Source organism: Astatotilapia calliptera, chromosome 10 (assembly GCF_900246225.1).
Source record: "Astatotilapia calliptera chromosome 10, fAstCal1.2, whole genome shotgun sequence".
Taxonomy (NCBI): Eukaryota; Metazoa; Chordata; class Actinopteri; order Cichliformes; family Cichlidae; genus Astatotilapia; species Astatotilapia calliptera.
Genome location: NC_039311.1, coordinates 1525924 through 1546395, shown reverse-complemented (window position 1 = coordinate 1546395; position 20472 = coordinate 1525924). Strand labels below are relative to the sequence as shown.

The window sequence follows — 20472 nt, the reverse complement described above, 5'->3', positions numbered from 1 at the left end:
GTGGCTGCAATTAAACCACCAGCTGTCAACAGCAGACAAAGCTCGAGCTAATGGACACAGAAAGAACTAAGTATCTCCTCTGGTCTGTCAAATTATTAAAGGAATTCAAGCATCATTTCAAGAATGATGTGATGAAACAGGTTGCAGTGCATCTAAAGTGCTGAGTTAAACAGCCTTTAAAACAGCGTGATGCTTGTCAGAGTATTATGTTCATTAACTAGATTTGTGGGATCCCGCTTCACATTTTTATGTCTGTCATGTTTAGAACGACTATAAAAGAAAACAGGCTGACGTAGCCTGAAAAAGCAACCTCGAGATCTTTTAATCATCTTTTCTATCCGTCTCCACCTTTCCTCCCACTTCCCTCTCTTCTGCTCTTCATCTATTAACTGGCAAATGGCTTAGGCTGCTCTCTGATCTGCTCTCCTCCTTTTACTCTCTTCACTGTCACACACAGCAGACGCTTGCTCACATGCCATTCTGATTGTCCACAGAGGCAAGGCCTGCTTCACCTCTCAAATGCAAATGGCCCTCAGCTTGGTAAGGAAACAATAAGACAATCCGGTGAGGGTTTGAAGCGTGGCCACATACCAAAGGCGGCAGGTGGGCACACTTGCCTTCGGCTGGACTGGCATGAAAATGAGGTGCTGAAGACCAGCGACCTGTGCGGCGGCACAGGTGGACCGGAGCACGGAGAGCACCTTCAGCAGGGATAGTTTGATAAGTAGCACAAACAGATGATATGATAATGACCGTCTCACTAACAAACAACTCAGTTTCTTGTATTCCTCTGTCGCCTTCACATGCATCAACACACACAGGCTGAAGCATTTTCAATTCTGCCACCTCAAGTCCAGCCTCTGGTTTTCTTGTTAGTGCCACAGTCTCCAAAGCAGGTCTCACTACCGTCTTGTTGTCACCCCTGACTCCACCCGGCCTCCACACTCTTCTTCCCCTCTCGTGTCTACTGCCTGTTGCTTCGGATGGTTGACCCCAGGTAATTAAACCTATCAACCTTCACTACCTCGACTCCATGTTATTTTGTCTTGCTCCTTCTCTGGAGAACATACCTCCGCCTTTCCGGTAGTGAGTGCTCCCTACGCTCACTCTGCCTGACCTCATCTGTCAGCCTGTCCACCACTACAAGTGCAAACAAGAAGGGGCTCAGAGTTGATCCCCGGTGGAATCCCACCCCCACCTCGAACCCATCTGTCACTCCTACCACACACCTCACCACTGTCCTCGTATATATTCTGCACCAGCCTGGCATACGTCTCTACCACGTCTCACTTCCTCAGGCAGTCCCACGGTTGCTCTCTTGGCACTGTACATCCACAAAAACAGAGTGAAACTCGTTCTGACCTCTCAAAGCAAACATCACATCTGTAGTGCTCTCTCTCAGCATGAAGCCATACTGCTGCTCAATGATCATCACCTCTCGTCTCAGCATAATTTCCTGGTGTGGATCAACAGCTTAATCCCCTGTTTTTACTACAGCTCTGCACATAAACCTTGCTACTTTCGTCTGGGTCAGCTACCTTTCTCCTCTTCCCAGCTACCCCCTCTTCTCCTTACCAATTATCTGCACTTCCTGATTCACTGTGCTCCTTTCATTTTCTACATTCATCAACTCTTCAAAAAGCTCCTTCCACCATCTGAGCACATTCCCTTCCCTCGTTAGCACATCCTTAATCACCCCAGCCTGCTGCACATCCTTTCCAGCTCGATCTCTCTGCCTGGGTAATTGATACAAGTCCTTTGTTCCTTCCTTAGTGTCTCACATACAACACAATTAGCCTTGCCTTTTGCCACTTTTCTATTTGCACAACACCCAGAGTCCAAGTACACCTGTTTACCTTTGTCATCGCCATCATCTTTATCCAAGGTTCCCAGAAATCAATGAAACCATTCACTGCCTGAGCTACATTAAGTTCATGTGAACTGCACTTTGGTGGTATCACTGTTATAACTTTCTTTCTTGCTTTTCACATTTGTTTCTGTTTATAAGACATCCTTTTGTTGGATAAAACCATATAATAAAGCATTTTATTATTGTTATTAATCCAGTTTTAATTGGGAGAGTGTAAAACAAGGTTTAGAGAATGCCAAAAAGTCTTCTGGGAACTGTTGTATTGTTTGAGCATAGGAATGACACACCGACGCACAGAGTTAGAAAGGTAATATGAAACTTGACCTGTGCAGAATCAGAAGTCGATTGTAAGCCACGGAGCATGAAGTGACAAGAAGAGTTTGGGGGGAGGAAGTTGTGAAAAGACAGAAGAGAGAAAAAGGAAGGTTACAGTCGAGCTGTGACATTCCACAGATGTTTGTCGAGCTCGTCCGGCTGCTCCGCTCTAAGACGTGGGCTTCCGTTTAGCTGCTGTACACTTCCTCAGCACAACAACCAGTGCGCCTTCCTCAGGGGAAAACAAAGGCCCTTTCACTTCTGGTCATTTTGCTTTACTGTAAACATCAGTCACCTCTGGGCTGTCCAATACATGGTTATCTGCCATTGTAGCAGCTTGTTATTACAATCTGGGGCATGTAAACATGTTTTGACTGGTCATGTGCTGCAGCAGTGACAAGACATGCTGGCATAGGCACAGATTCTGGCACAACATTAATAAACAATGATTCTGGAGCTGGCAGCAATCACACACGGAGTCTTTTATGTCACCGCTCAGTCACAACTGTTTATCCATGTTCATGCTAAGAAAGTGTGGTTAGTTGTGAAAGGCGTTTCTCTTACAAAGAACAAAACAGTCTGTTTTCCTTAACAGTGTTACTGTTTAGTTTGCATGCCTGTTACTAGGACATACACAGAAAGGCGGTGCAAATCTGACTTTAATGTAAAATGCCACGGTTGCCTTTGGCTTGAGAAATGAAACAGAAGATTTTCATTTGTGTCATTTTGCTCAGCAGGGCAAGGCCAAAAAGAAAAAGGATTAAAGCGGTAAACAGCAGTGAATTTGAGGACATTTCCAGGGTGATATAATCTTCCCTACTGTCTAGCCACCTGACCACTGGGAAAAACAACACTGCTGTCTACTGCCAAGTAACATAAACACAAAAACACACAAGGCCCAGAGACACACACCAGCTCTAGCTGGTGTACACAGGAGGCTCAGAGCTGGGGAAAACACCAAACTAAAAATCTTAAGGCCAGCACTTTCACACATGCAGAGCTCTATTACGCTGAATTGATTTCCCTCTGCCACGAACGGAGACGGGGGCTGAGTCTCTTTATACGCGTCAGATTAAACTTGGAAGGGAAGGAAAAATGGATGGAGATAGAACGACAAGTCCATAAAAAGAGGAGAAATCCGATCCTCTGCAAGTGTATCACAACCGCACACGGATACTGCCGCAGCTGACTAAAGATAATACTGACATAACCCTGACAGCAAGTCGGGTTCTAGCTGCCTCCCCATTTAGCATGTAACACACACACACAAACGCGCGCGCACACACACACACACACACACACACACACACAATCAGCTAAAAGCCATTTTCTCAATGTGAGCCAGACATTACGCACATTACCACATTTACATCATCCCCTTTGCAACTGTAGCACAACTGTGACGGTGCACATGTTCATGTCAAAGAGGAGCTCGTGTCACTGCTGTGTGATACCAATCTGTTGAAATATTCTGTCTGTTCAAAGCATGCTACACTCATAAACTAAAGGATGAGACAAAAGGATAAAACAGCGTATACCTGTCGGGGGGGGGGGGGACATTTACTATGCTAGTATGTAATGACAAAATAATTTTAAGCCTGTTTAAAAGTGTGCTGGGTCATTAGATCATTATGACACAAGTAAGCGAGTTGTGCAGTTGTAATAATAAAGATTCATTACTCGGAGCTAAGGGCAATTAGTCAGCATTATCCCGGATTAAAGCTGGGCTTCTGCAGTGAACCCACAATGACAAGGCCCGCTTTGTCCCTTTTCTTTCTAATAAGCTGATATGCTTTTTGAAAAGCATGTAACACTTTTACCATCTATAAGACACTATATGCAAATGTAAATGAATGCCATGACCAAATTTACAGGTTTCATGAAACAAAGAAAGGTTAACAGAAAGGCAGAATCTCTTTCATTAACAGAACAAATATCAGAAGCCTGCAAGTATGAGGCCCAAGACTTTACTAGCAGGTTAAAAGCTCAAGCTGCACATGTGGTGAAAAGGTTTTAGCCATTAATTAAAACCTTCAAGCAAAAGGAAGAACAAGGACTCTTGCAACAGATGCTATGGCCCTGAAAGAGCCCCAGTTTCAAAATCACGGAGTCAGCTCGGGATTACATAAAGAAATAAAAAGATACTGGGGGTAAAATAAACCCACACAAGAGCTGTGGCAACTCCGTGATGCTTGGAGCAGCGTGCTTGGCGAGTACTGCTGCAGATTACTTCTTTTTTTTTTTTTTATCATAATAGCCCAGATAAGATGGCATTTACCTAAAACCAAACATCTGGTTTGTCATTATTTTGACAACATGTGTGTGTAATTGGCAATGTAATCTATGGAAGGGATTACACATCTGGCAATCCATAAATCTGCCTCCATCTTTTCTGGACATTTTAGGGTTAGGTCAGGCTGTGACGCAGCCGCACAGGAGTCTGCAGTGATGAGGTGAAATGCCCCCGACCATAAGATATTATCTTTAAATGTGACCATCTGCCAGAATGTTGGGATTAAAGACAGTAGCACACAAATCACAGAAAAGAGCAGAGCAGATGAGGGGACGTGACGCCTGACGGATTAACTATGACGACTTCTTTGAGACCTTTGCTTGTACTGCACCATAGCCCCTGGTCACATAGGAAGATGAGAGGAATGGAAGGAATGCGGGTCACCGGCTGCTGAGGAAATGAGAGGGTGACTTCGAGGTAGTGGGGGGAAACCTAAGAACGCATCGTTCACTATGACCAAGGAACTCTGGTCATGCTGCTGCACTTGAATTCCACTGCTGACTTCTAAAATGTGTTTTCTCAGTGGTACAGTACAAACAGAGACTGATCAGTTCTGGTTGGCACTAAACAGCGGAAACTGCTCCGATATTCAAAATTGTAACCAATTTACAGTAATGAGGTAACGAGTTCTGCAACACAGCTGACAGGTTTGATGTCGGTATGTAGTTAAGCTTAGGTGACAGCTACAGATTATAGAGTCTTACTAAGATGAGGGTGCAAGGACTTTAAAAATGTAACACTAATGTAACGCCAAGGGAAATGAATCATTAATATTGTATCACTGGGCAGCAATTAAGCAAACAAACCATACCAATGAAAGCTATCGGTATTTTCCTTTAAGAGCCATATTTATCTTCTGGACAGGATCTCTCCAGCAACATGATATATCCAGAGCACCGGGTCACATGGTCCCTCAGCCCAGTCTCCCTGGAGTTCCTGTTGCTGCAGAGAGAGACTGATGAAGTGTGGGCAAGATCAGGGGGTAGGCAGTCGAGTGCTGGGGGCAGGGTACCGAGCAGAGGTGCTGAACTCTCCTGCATGTCTATATCTGTGCGACTGCACTACGTGCGTTTTCCTCGCTGACTGCGGGTTCTATGTCCAGCCACTTGCGTGCCAACACCGAGACTGCCCTCGATGTGGACTGGCTCGCATACTGATTGTTGACGAACATGTTTGTGTGTTTGTGTTGTGCTAGGAGCAGGGAGGGGATAAATTTAGCACTTTAGCCCCAGACTGGAGGCAGTGGCCCTTTATCCTGCACTGTCCTACTTAACAGAGTGCTGCTCTCTGCTTCCGCCTGCCACAGCGAACCAGGACTCGCGCATTCACCTCCCAACATCGGGCCAAAACAATAGCGGAAGAATGTGCTCATCCACATAAGCCACAGTCATGCAGAAAAGTGCAGACAGTTGCATGTGTGGGAGACATGTTTGTTAGTGTGTGTGTCTCTTGTAATACGAGCTGCTGCAGACTGGCCTCATTTCATAACAGCTTGACTTGTTAACGATGCTTTCAACAATAACAACAACTGCATGCACAACAAAAATACACACATTTTAAATACAGTGGAGTGGTAATCTAACACTGATTGCAGCGCAGCTGGAGTACATTGTCGATGCTGTAAATGCCGCTTCAAGTACACGGCACACGCCATGCAGATAAAGAAATAATATCCCTTTTGTCCTGATCAAATTGAAACCTCAAAGCAGGCTGGATTTAATGTTGCTCTGAATTTCAGTGGCACAGCCAATTAGGAGCAAGTCGACGAGTTAGTCTGCCTTAAGCTGACCAATGGAGCACGAGCATCCCGCTTCACCTTGGAAACACTCGATCCCAGGGTGCATTTCCCTGCTGCCATGACAACCAAGAGGAGCTCTCCCTTGCTTGTTCCTTCGCTCCCCGCCTCCCTCCCCCCCTCTCTGTCTTTCTTGGAGCCAGTGTACCTCGCAGTAGAAGGTTCACAGAAGCTACACAACTTGGAGCCGCCTTTTCACCAAACAAAGAGAATTACCGTCAGCTGGATCGACTCATGCTGCTGCAGCTCACGTTTTAAACAAAAGGGATTTAACTGATCAGCGTGCAGCCATTTATTTATCAAATGGAAACGAGTCTGTCATCTAATAAAAGATAACTAGAGGAGCAACTTTTTGCAGTTTTTTATTTTAATTATTATTATTTTTAGATTGAGAAAAACTGTTTGCCACATACATCATGCTATAATGAGAAGCGAAGAGGAGGAGGAGGGGCAGGGATGATGTAAGCTTTTCAACACGGGCGTGCTGAGGTCTGGGGTTGAGGTTATGAACAGTGTCAGCTGGCCCCAGCCTCCACCAACTGGAGACTTTGGATGCTGCACAGGAGCCGCCTGCTGATCAGAGGGATGACCGGCGTTTCCCATCTGCAGATCTGATTTTTAGCTATACACCCAGCAAGCTGTTTCAGTATTTATTAGTTCCAGCTTTTGAACATCTTTTTCCAATGTTGGAAGTTTGGACTGCTGACCAATTCAAAAGTATGCCCCAGCAGTACACTCATGTACACTACACTGTATATTGCATTAAATATCCACTGTGACTTATACTTATCGTCCTATGTATGTACAGAAAATAATGTGCCTATCACAATTTCATATTTCCCCAGATGAGAACCACTTCTCAAAGAGCCTACACACAACTGATCTACCAGCCCATCATACAACAGCAGTAAACAACCAGTCGGTCTGCATCTTATGGATTTAACGTCAAAGTAAACAAACATTTTCTGCTATAAAGCATTGTTTGAACTACAGGTGCATAAAACACAGAAGCAAAACTAATGAGAGGCATAAAAGTGATACAAAGCACACACGTGCATTTTCCTCCAAAACTGGGAAAAAATACTGAAAAGAGGCAACATGATAACAATTCCATGGAAGTACTTTGGCCCTGTTGAACACAGATTAATACAGTGTGTAAATACACCGTGGCTCAGTGCCAACCAGGGAACAACAAAGCAAACAAAAAGCAGTGAGAAGTTAACAGGTGAACATCCAGCAATAGTATATGTAAACCTTTGCACTGCTCTGTGGTCCAGCTATACCAGACTGGGCTCTCTGCAGCAGACACTTGTATCCAGAACAACATACTGCTGGAATAACGCATCAGCACTCACGAAGGGGCAAAATCAATCAAGCCTGTTTGGATTTAAGCGAGGATTCAACTGCAGTCAGATCACATCTGAAAACAGTTACGAGTAAATGTAGAAATGCACACAGTGAGAATTTACAATATATTCTCATTGATTTTCTTTTAATTCCATGACTGTTTAAGTCAGTTTTTATATTCATTATTCCTGGAATAATGAATATAAAAATGTGCTCTTGCATGCTTCTGCATAGGTGACAGATCAGGAAAGACATAAGCGAGCGAGGTGATCATATAACCTCATTGACTGAGGTAATATAATAACGATATATGTAGTAATAGTCTAAACACTTGGTTTTGTCATGTTGTGATGGAATTCAAATTCTCACCTTCCAATCTCACTAAAGTCAGTTTGAATTGTGAGGAGGGGCAAACAGGATAGGACAGCCCCCATAATCAACCTGGAGTGATTTTTCTTTTTTAAAAAAGACCAACAGCCATTCAAGAAGCGCTCAGTCTACATGTTGATCACAGAGTCACTCACTAAACTGGGGGTGCCAGCATGCTACGACGACACAAGCAGGCCACTGTGAAGGTTTTATGACTGATACAGTAAGAACAAACCTGGCACTATAACTGCAGGACACTGATGTCGTGGACTCAGTCTAGAAACCTCAAATCTACTTTATGTTACACCGCTTCAATGAGGAGATCTCTAAAACTACTGTTCTCCTAATTCATCTCTCCAAATGAAAGATAAGACAATGAGTATCTCCTGGACACAGCGTCTCTGATTATAGTAATCAGCTACAAAGACCATGCACACCTGCAGTTTTCTTACCACGTCCTGATTCTCATATTTTAGCTTTTGCTTGTCGATTAGTGTTTTAGAAGAAAAAGTCACACTAAATTAAATCACTGAAAGGAGAGCAAGGTGCTTATGTTGGCAAACATCGACTGTGTCAAGTAATCCAACTACATGGTGTTACAATAGTTGGGGTGGGGGGCATCCGGGAGTTAAACATTGTACAGTTAAGTAGAGTTTTCACAAGACAATGAGAGTGGGAATTCCCTCCGACTCCACTCACTCCCAGTGGACTCAACCAGTCATCGACAAGGATGTTGGATATGCGCACTGACATAAGTCATAACGAGTCATGCTGCACACCACGATCAGGTCTCCCGAGGGGTAAACACTCAGTTCTCTATCACAGTACTGATAGGGCAAGCTTCAATATTGCCATGGAGACAAGAGGCAAAGAAGGATAAGACAGTCAGACTCTGCTCTGTGTTCAACATTACTAGAGCCATTTATGAATAACTAACAGTACAGCATTACATTAAAAGCGGTTCGGGACACGGCAGTGACACTAGCCCGGTTACTTTGCTGTCACCCTTTTGTGGCGCTGTGTTTTTTGAAATCCCAGCACGGCTGGGGCACTGCAGATCACACCAAAGGAGAGGAGGAAAAGAAAATCTTTGACGACAACTGAGATTCAGGGTAGTTGCACCACTATTTATAACCTGCCCAGTCTGCTCCGTGACAGCAGAGGGGGATGGAGGGAAGGGGAGAGAAAGAGAGGGAGGCAAAGCCAGACGCACAGACAGGGTGGCCTGTGAATTCCAGAGCAGAGGAAAAGACCATTGTGTTTTTTTCCCCTTGACCGGGGCCCTCTGCAATCAGCGTACTGGGTAAAGAGGCGATAGAGCTAAAAACAGGGCATGTGTACAGCTCAAGAGAGAAGCTACTTGATCTTCAGTACCATCTTGTCTATTATTATAACAGTGTTTAAATGAAGCTACCACACAAGAGTAACTGTCTACAGATGTAGGAGAGTGAAACAGTAGACGTATTCGTACGCGACAGTGAGGCAGTGATAACAACAAGCTGGCAGCAGATACAGTTTACACAATTTCTAACCTGGACGCTGCAAATGTCTCGCAAACACAAACAAACGTGGCTGTGCCTACACAAGATCAAATAGCTGGACTGCCCCGTGATCAGCTGTCTGGAAAATCTGACCAAAAGCACCATGCCAACTCCAAATGGTTTAATCTTAGTCAGCACCTAACATTACAAATGCAGTTTTTAAAAGCATTATCTACAAAGACCTCCAATGGAGCTTTCAGCCAGTGGCTGTGTGTTCAGTGTGAAGACAAAGTGAGGAGGGTAGCTGGTGGGGAAGAACTGCTATGGTCATTTTGTCCTCACTAGCCGTGTCTCTGTCTGTTATCAATGAACTCTGACACAGACGGCAAGAAACCCAGCTCAGCAGATAGCAACGAGGAGGTGGAGGACACCTCAGCTACACACACACACACACACACACACACACACACACACACACACACACACACAGAGTGAGAGGAGAGAAAGGAAACAGACGGTGCTGGCACAAGGGTACCTCCTCCCCTCCCCAGCAAAAATGCACCCATCAGGACTGAGGTCAGTCCAGGCTTCAAAACATCAACAAACACATATGAAGCCAGATCCTTTGTTTGCTCGGGCTCCAGCAAAAGGGCCAAACATGAAAGACAGCCCAAACACAATGTTTACTGAGAGGATCTGCAGCAAAAACACAACAGGAAATCCCTGGTACGATCCATACTATCCGATACCTGCTCCTCCCCACAGCCAGCACACGAATGCATGTATTCATGCCAAGTGAACAGTGGGAACACAACCACTAACGTCAGGGCTCATCCCACTCAGCTGCACCCAAACACACAGCCTCACTCAAAACAGCAATGTTATAAAATAAAAAGAGGAGGATAAGGCCAAGAACAAGCAGTGCCAGCTTACCTCTTGTTGATGGGCTTCTCATCTTTCTCGTAGGGTTTGACAAACCACTTGCCGATGCGAACAAAGCTGCGATTCATGAGGCAGCGCTCCAACAAGTTGTGGATGGCTTTGAATAGCAGAGTGCGACACTCGTAGGAAGGGCCATTCTCCCAAAGCCCATTGTCCTCGGCTGGTAAAGAAAACAGAAAAGAGCTATCAGAAAGGTGAAGATTTGAGTGCTTTTGTACCATTTTTATAGAGAAAACAGTAAGAACTCTGCAGGGCAAATAATCAATCATGTCAATCACGAGAGCACAGAGCGTGTCGCTGCTGTGCTGAGGAGAAGCAGCCTCACACTTGATCAGATGGCTCTGTCACTAATAAGGATATTTATCAGTGTTTACAACATTACATATGGCAACGCCAACTGTCATAACTAAACATATCGTCACATCACACCCAACACCGAGGTTTACACTAAAAACGTTTCATCACCCAGAATGACCTCATCTGACTTCACAGTGGGCGACACATAAATGCTGTGAAAGTGTTTATTTTTTAATAACGCATCACTGCTGAATATGTATAAACTTCTGACAAACTGAGCACGAGCACGCCGCGTCCACGACTTCACAACAAAATCCACGCTGACTAAATGGCCCTTTCATTCTATAGATGTCATTATGAAACACCCTGCAGCATCACAAACTGTCAAATAAACTGACGTGTGGCAACCAATCACACCAGCGGTGTGAATTCACATTTAACCACTAGAGGAGACCGGGTTACAGTCTTGTAACATGATATTTGTCACAGTCTGGACGCAGAGACACTTCTGCTACAGAAATTAAACATTTCCTGGAATGCAAAACAGTCAGAAAGATGGCAAACAGGCCGTGTACATGCAAACAAGAGTGCGATCACTGAGAGAGGGAGCGGTTAAGTGGAAACCTGCTGCCGCTGCCTGCTTTCAGGTGGTGGAGGTTTCAGATGTTTTGTGTTTAGTACCAGGGTTCAGGAGTGGAAGAGCACAATTCAACAGTTCTCCGGTTTTGCTTTCAGGTCACTGGGGAAAAACCGAGACTTCACTGCAGATGTTTGCTGTATTCACGTTGCTATTCACTGTCTGTGACCATTACGTCCACCAGTTCCCCCTTAAATAAAACAGTTTGTGTGTGATGCCGTTTCTTGGTGAGCAGGGATCTCCAGACTCCAACAACTCCCTTTTCACTCGCTCAGTGCGCCCATAAACAGCAGCAGGTAGGAACCCAAGTTGGTCTCAGGCAAAGAGTAAAACTTAAATGTTACACGCATGCTGCAAAGTGACTTTACTAAATATCGTCTTGCTCAGAATGTTGCACACGTGAACACTATCGGTCCAGTATATTTATACGCCCATCTACTTTCTTACTGTTATTAAAATTAAAACATTCCTTTGCATGGCAGAAACGCTCCTGCATGCAAACGCTGAATCAGCCTTATGATGATTTGGCACCTGAATCCCCCTCCTCCTCTCGACTCCTCGTCCTTTCATGCACTGATTCTTTCCCTTCCACTTTTTACTTCGAGCACCATTTGCTTTCAGACCTGACAAATTTACTACACATCTCAGTGACATGAATTATTACTTCAAACCACCTATAATAATAAGATGATGCCTGCGCTGCTTTCACCTGCCAATAAGTCTCCTCCTCACAAACTCTTCCTGAAAAGTAATCGCCGATTCCACGCGATACACGTGCGCAGCTGTAAACACTCTGCTGATGGGGCGTAATGTTTATCGCGGAAAGCTTTTTAAGAAAGAGACGTCTCAGGAATGAAAACAAACGAGAGGAAATTCCTTAAGAGATAATGACATCACCGTAGGCTGATTACGATACAACAGCAACGTGTCAGCGTAATGCCACAGCTTCGGGTACAAAAAGTCAGGTGTGGGGTTTTTTCACCTATTAGAGCTTTGTGGAGACCTGGAGGCAGCAAAAGAATTTGAAAAGCGCTGCCCTTGTTATTCTCTATGAAGGAACTTACACAGCTGCTACAAATGAAATCTGATAAGAGAATCAGAGAGCTTCGTTGTCCAGTGGTGAGACATCATTTTTGCCCACTGTATTGGGAAAGTACAATGCCCTAATGTCCTAGCTACAGTGTCCACCTGATGCTGTACTACTCGTAAAAGCACAGGACTGTATTTAATTGGTCTGCATGTCCAACTGAAATAAAACAAGACACCCATTACACTCCATCTAGCCGCGCTGGATGAAGAAATGCACGATCGGGCCCATATCAGAGCTGCTTTGTGATTCACATTCAGTGTTGGCCTGAATGCCGACCTAATCTCATTAACAGCCACTGCTCACATCTTATAGCACTTAAGCTCCTTTCAGTCAAGTCTGCAGCAAACATCTCCCCGAGTGTGCCGTCTCTGCGTGAGCGCAGTCGAAACAAACACCGAGTGTGACCTACCCACCTTCACGTCAGCTCGCCGTGTGCCAGAGCGGTACGAGTCAGCCCAGAAGCAAGTTAATCAAAATTTTATTGAATTATTAAGCCAACTCTTGGCTTGCTGTTCTAATGCGAGTTCAGGTAACGACATTTTAAATTAAAATGATTGCAAGGTTATTCACATGGGAAATTACACTGGCTTCCTTTTTTGAATGAGACAGGCTCTATGCCATCTTGGCAGGTTTAAGATGCTGAGAGCTTGTAGCTTACTCAACTCCAGAAAAGCAAGGATGCAACATCTGCCTGCCATGTAAAAGACGCCCAATTCAGAAGGAAAATATTACCAACACTATCAAATCCAGTCAACTTCAGCTCCGGCTAGCCTTTAAATCATTACAGCCGAGCAAAAGAAAAACACCCTCAGGCTAGCTGCCAAGTAAAGGGGTTATGTTCCCAACGATTTTCAGAGAAACAAACTAATTCATCAGGTGCACACATATCTTCGGGGATAAGATCAGGAACACTGAAAAGTACGGCAAAGGCAGGAAATGGGCAGGAAAACAATTTCCCCATTAAAAATTAACGCTAACAGTGGATTAAAAATATTTTAACAACAACATAAAGCCATTAACTTTCTAGAAAATGTGGACATAAACAGACAAGAAGGACCTTTTCTTAACACAAGCCTGCTTTCAGCGATTTAGCATCTGGTCTTTAGGCCATCCTAAAGAGGTATTACAGGCAAGAGGGCAAAAAGTCAGCAAGAAAAGAAAGCCGACTAACTGAGGCACTGATGGCAGATTAAAAGAAAGGACTTGAGGGGGAAAAACAAAATAGGATTTAGGCCGAAATCAAGGATTCGAGAGACAGATCATTGAGACCGATAATGTTCAAAAGACGAAAAATCGTGAAAACATCAAAGTAAGTGCTTAAACCTCCAGTCCCATTTCAGGCCTCCTCTGTAAAGACCGCCATGGTTATCCCATTTGCTTTTCTCTGCCAAGACCCACATTTGCCCCGTTCGTCCTCCTCCCCGTCGCCTGTCCCTTCCCTCCAGCGCCAAGTAGCTCTTAAACAGACATCTGGTTTGCTTCAAGTGTTTTTAACGACCTCGTGCTCATCATGCAATGCCCGCTGCAATACACTTCAGACAGACAGACACAATAACTTTCTGCTCAAAATCTACCAGTCCGCCTCTCTAAACCAAAAGACACAATCACATTTAAAAACAAAAAAAGGAAGGAAGGAAACTAAACTTCCAACACTTGAAGTAACTTAACATCCATCCACTTCACAGCGTGCAAAGGTCACAGTCAAGGTGACGAGCTGCAGAACACACTGAACTGTTCCAGCAAACACCAGATGGAACAAGCAATAATATTTTCTCACTTAACTGACAAATCACTATTTATAAAAATATTCCTTTACATTTATTTAACCGATTTGCTCGTTTTCACGTCAGCCCAATAGTCTCAAACACATCAGCTTCACTTTAGAGGACACAAAGTATCAAATCCTCCCATCTGAAAAATGTTTGGCATCTTTGACTGGAAATGACTCTGAAAATAAATAAAAATATTCGAAATATTTCCCAAACCATGATAAATGTGCACTTGTCCAAAATTCCAGCTTTCTGGCAGATCAACGAGCGCACATGTGGTGCGTGGTGGGCGGTGGTCAGCACATGGGGGTGAAAGATGAGTGGCCTCATTTAAACAAAGATTTATGGGCTCAGCTGATGGTTAGGACACTTTCATGTCTCTGCCTCCTGTGCAGCAGACCCAGATGAGTTGACCTTTATAAAAGCTCTTAGGCAGAAGCACAGCAGCTCATCAGTATCAGGCAAACTCACATCTACTTCTATAGAAAAGAAACACAAGCTGACTGAAAAAAGCTGGAACACAAGGGCCGAACCGCTCGGTGCAAAGTTTTCTGCCCCACGAGCCAAACTGTCCGAGGCCCATTAACATCTACACACTTGAAGATTCTCCATCGCTCTTAGGCTGACGTAGGAGATTACAAGTCTGTTTTGTTTTTTTGTCTTAATGTTGCTATGCTAGCAATCCATTTATATCGAGTCGCTCAGATATAAAAAGCACTAAAAATGTTAGTTCAGCTCAGTGTAACCTGCCAGAGACTGTCAAGGCTTTTGGAAAGAGCTTTAACTGTTGCAGAGGAAACATAAATTAATGACAAGCAGAAACTCGGCCATCACAGATGATGAGGCGTGTCCTCTGTGTTTACAAAAACAGAGAAGGGCATTGTGAGTTGAAGCAAACGTTCGGCCAGCTTTAAAGGTTAAATATGAACATTTCACATTCTTTGCTGTTAAACTGCACCTGACTTGACTGAGATCAGTCTCATGTGACTGATACAATTTAAACATAGTGAAAAGTTTTAAGTTCATCCTCTGTCCCTACAGAGAGCGCGCTTCTATTTAACCTACCAATTATAACTGCAGGGTGAAAAAATTTTTTTTAAAAAGAGTGAGGCCTGGCCCATTTTTCTCCTTACTATGATGCAACGAGAGTAACCGGTGAAGTAGCGGTAAACCAAAAAGCACCAAAATGTGCTGCACATTAGACAATCTCAAAGGTATTTATATATGTTACAGGCCCCTCTCCCACCCACACATATGTTCAACTGTGTATATAAGCAATTAGGGCAGCAATCAGTCATTAAACAGCAAGATTAATGGCTTGTGATCAACTGTGCTCAGGGGTATTCTAACCAAGTCTGGCCAAAAGGTTCTCTCCTCTCTTTCCACTTTCTCCCTCTATTCATCCTTATCTGCAAGGAAAGAGAGAACCAGCAGTGCTCTGTAAAGTCTCCATTACTAATTAATGAATATTTCTTGAACAGAGAGGGAAAAGAGGGATTGAGAGAGAAGAGAGGGAAGAGTGCACCCATGGGCCAGAGCTGCATGCATGGCCGAGTCCCTGTGCCGTGCCAGCCAAAGGAGATCCATCAGAGAGAGCGGCCGAGGGAGATGGAGCAGGAGGAAAAGAGGAAAGCGGAGGGTGGTTCACAGGCAGGAGATTAGCCCTGGAAAATTGATCCCCAAGCACAAAAAGCCGTCGGCCTCTTCCACTTTTTTCTCCATAAGACCTGCTCTGGGTTTATCTATTCATCAATCTCTGCATTACACACTCGAGTGTAGAACCACCTTTAAAGGAAGAGGGGACCAAAAAGCCCAAATTAGGGTTAACCAAGTGTAACTAATAATCTCCACTATACATCCCCAGCGTATAGCTCAACAAATCTACCGCATGTGTGGGCAGAAGTGTTTGGTAGCAATCAAGAAGTATTTCCATTAAACATCCTTTATAGCATCATTAGATACAAAATGCAACTTTTAAAGTATCTGTAGGACATTAACTTTCAATCACACAACCCAAAAAAAGGAAAAAGAAACAATGTTTCCTTTCTAAATTGTACGCCAACCACGCTCCACTTCAAAGCTTCGTGGACTCTTTGTTCATGTTTACAGCTAAAGCTTGGAGATTTCAAAATTCAGTCTGACTTTCACGGGCTGTCCGCCTCAATAATTTTTGGAAATTCTAAAAGAGTGAGTGGCGTTTCTCCTTTCTGAATCCTTGCCTGGGGCATCCACTGGGCTACAGCATTTACAATTGGCCTTACATCATCGTGGGACTGAATCTGCATCACAAGTCGTGTTGCGTGTCATCACCTCTGTCACTATCCAAGTGAGAATCTTAGTCCACAGAGTCAGACGTTCACATAACGGATGGCTCGTCATTTTTGTGCCAGGACTATGACTGCTATGTACGCATATGATCCTAGACCGACGCAAGTCTCAACCACGTCTTTCAAACCAGGCAACCGCAAGGAAAAAATTATGAGGGACTGAGCTTAATGTAACGGAAATTTACTCAATCTAATAAAAGCGTTGCTTTTATAAACACATCTGTCTAATTCAGATTGCAAAAAGTCACTTATAGGCTACCACATGCAACGCATCAGCATGCTACACACAGAATAAATCAGCTCACAGAGCAATTTCAAAAGGGTAAGCCCTGCTTTAAACCAATCACAAGTCAGTAACCAACCTGTTTGGACTCATTTGTAATTTAATCTCAAAGAAAATCACTTTAGATTACAAAGTCTTATGGTGATATGTCATGTATGAAACATCCCACATTTACCTTTGTAAAAAATGTAAAAAAAAAATGACCCTAATTAATGGCTTACAAAAAATTAACAGCAGAGGCAACCTTTAAACTCGCAATGGGGAGTTTAAAGAATCAATGGTACTTAAATAATGAGGGAGTGTACCGTAATTGTCGGGCTATAAGCCGCTACGTTGTGCACGAGCTTTGAACCCTGCGGCTTTTAGTCAGGTGCGGCTTTTCTCTGGATTGTCCGTGATTTTTGTCATATCGTAAGACGATTTGTTTTGTTTGTTCCGCTGTTGTACGGCACTACGTTGCCTGGCGGAAGGGCATGTGATCAGACACACAGTATCGGGGTTCAAGAGTGGTATGTTGGTCACATGTCCATCCGCCAGGCAACATAGTGCCGTACAAGCAGCTCGAAAAACAAACTTCAAAGTAGCGTTCAGCGGGAGGCGTGGATGACGAGCGGCGATAAACTTGCGAAAAGCAAGTTATGCTCAACTCCACCGGTGGATTCTGACAGCGTGGAAAAGTGTGAAAACATCCACGATCACCAACGGATTTCGAAGGGCTGGACTGTTGCATGATGGAGAGGAGGACACCGCCACGGCCCTTCTGAGGGTGTTCGACTCTGACACTGACAACGAGGATTTGTTTGGTTTTGAAAGTGACGAAGAAGAGAAGCTGAGAGTGGATGACGAAGCCATCCTGAGCCTGTTCATATCTGACACTGGAGAAGAGGACTTTGGTGGTTTTAGAGCGCAGGAAGAAAAGAAAGATGGTGAATGACTGACTTTTCTTCTTGTTAAAGCCGTGTCACTGCACCTGAGCCTGAAAGGTAGTCTGAATCTATTTTTCTGGTGTGCTGCAGGTTATTGTTATGTACTACATTTGTTACTCATTTATGAAGCACAGTACATGTTTCGTACTTGTAATTACCGCTACTTGTACATATACCTAAAAAGTTATGCAAATATGTACCCATAACTTGTTTTTCAAAATATTAATAAAAGGGGTGCGTCTCCAAACAGCCATCTGTTTCCTGACAATTCGCTTTGTGCATATTCTCTTACATAGAGCTGGGCGATAGAACGATAACGATATGTATCGCGATATAACTTTTACTCGATAGAGAAATTAAGCTATCGCGATAGACCTCGCCGCTCTTGTCCTCTTAAAATAAAATAAAAAATAAAAAATAAAAAGATCAGCCAATCCAAACTAATTAGCGCAGAGCCGAACCAATCACAGCCGCAGCGTCACGTCGCGTGACTTGTTACGTACAGCACAAGTGCCAAGCCGCACGTGTGTTTGTTTGGGAAGCAGCCAGCGGGTAATGGAGGAAATGAGTGTGCCGACTAGAAAAATCAACCGAGCGTGACCGAAGAGAAAACAGATGATGGTTCCAACGCCGGAGAGATTGTCGAACGGAAGAGCCATAGAAGCTCCGTAGTGTGAAGGTATTTCGGCTATTTCAAGTCTGACTAAAAACAGAGTAGCTGCACTGTAAATTGTGCCGAAAGCAAGTCTGGAAATACAATAAACTGGTGCATGCGTCACACTGTGCGCCACGTTATTGTTTCAGTGAAATGAATTTCTACAATACTGTTAATTCTACTCTCTGCAGTGTTTAAATGCTTACATATACACACAGTTACTGTCCCTCCACACATACGACTCGGTTCTGCTTCTATGCCCCAGCTTTGTTTACTTTTTCCCACCGAGGCTTCTAGACTTCTGATTGGCCAACATTTCTGCACGGTTAGGAATCTAGCGCCACCTGCTGCTTTGGCATGTTCATAGCAGCGTTTTCCTTCATTTCTGCCTTTATGTGTGGACGGGATTATTTTTTAAAACGAAAACGGAAAATCTCCGTTTTCAAAAATACCCGTGTACGTGTGGACGTAGCCTCAGTCTCTGACTGGAAGCGCTGATTCGTCATTCGGCTTTTGTCAGAATAAAGTAACTGTTAAAACTGTTTGAAAAGCTCAGCTATACAACAAGGAGAGATTGAGAATTTCCTTTTAGTTCTCAGTTTATTTGATATTGACAAAAGTTAGTCAGTTTTGTCTGTTCTTCTGTAAAACAAACTAAGATTTATTTTTAGAATTAATATTTTGTTTCTAAGTGGAATTGACAATTTAGTCTGTTTCGTTTGTTCTATTTTGAAACTTAAACGCTTTAGCGGCTGCCTTTTGTGTAGTTTGCAATATTTGCCTTTATTTATCTGAAAAAGTCTCATGTTCCTTAAGTACATCTACCCTGTTGAACTTATTATGGGAAATAAATATTTAAATAAAAACAAGCTGCTGATTATTTCACATTTTACTTGTGAGCAACGGCACATTTAAATCTTACAAATATAGTTATTTGGCTTATATCGTGATAGATATCGTTATCGCCTGAAATGAAAAAAACATATCGTGATATGAAAAAATCTCATATCGCCCAGCTCTACTCTTACATATGATAAGTCAACATTGAACCACCTGCGGCTTTTGGTCAGGTGCGGCTAATGTATGTACAAAACAGGATTTTCCCCTGATTTTAGCTTGTGCGGCTAATATTCAGGTGCGCTTTGTAGTCTGGGAAATACAGTAATTCAAACACTTAATATTTGAATTTTGTGAATATTGTCAACATGCATCTGTATTCTGCAGGACGTGCTTCAAACAGAGCACCTGTCACAGATCTGAGGGCAGTTCAATAAATACGCAGTCGAGAGATCTTCACAGGGGGGGGTGGGGTTAGGCCGACCTGTGAGAAAGTGAAACTTTCAGCTAACAGACCCTCACCGACTACTGAAATATGCCCTTTGGAACTGGAGATTCTGCCCTGAGGTGCAAAGCAGGCTTGTTTTGATTTCATCCTTGATTCAAACACAGACAAAAGTCATCAGACGACAACAACAAAAGAAAATTCTCCAAAAGTTTGGCAAAGCTACAAACACATTACAGCGTAACAGCAAAAAAAGCTAAACAACTGTTAGATGATCAGTGCAAAAACAAGCCCACAGAGTGCTGCTAAATTGCACTTTTCTTCCCTCCATCGCTGAACACGTCTCAGTGTGTTCATCATCAAACTGACGGAGGAGGTGGGCATTGTAAACGCAACCTCCCCGCCCCCATCGTCTCTCCTCTCTTCAAGGATCTAACCCAGCACCCAGTAATGAATAGATGTGGGGCCACCAATGACCGAAGCAGAGAGGGGCCGCTGATAATCCGTTCTGGACAGCAGAAACAGATCATTTCAATTTGAAATCTGTCGACTCAGAGGCAGACATTAGCTATTATAATACAGCAACACTGAAGTTAAACTGAACTATTCAGTTATTCTTTAAAAAAAAAATCTTCAGAATTTTTGTCTATTTTTTTCAGCTTAGACGTAACATGGAAATGTAAAAATCTGATATGTGAGTGCAGCTCCACCAACTCTACGGTCACGTTCAGCTGGGGGAACACTGAACTTGGAATCACCCCAGAGAAACGTGGTGTCAGGCTGCTGGCAGCAGA

General features: G+C 43.6%; 1 protein-coding gene across 1 annotated transcript in view; it reads right to left on the bottom strand.

The window, feature by feature from the left end:
* Positions 1–20472, bottom strand: part of med13a (mediator complex subunit 13a) — a 69897-nt gene that overhangs the window by 38648 nt on the left and 10777 nt on the right. The window contains exon 3 of the mRNA XM_026183115.1: positions 10404–10572. Within this exon, the coding sequence (XP_026038900.1) occupies positions 10404–10572 (169 nt within the window). The remainder of the gene's footprint in view (positions 1–10403; positions 10573–20472) is intronic.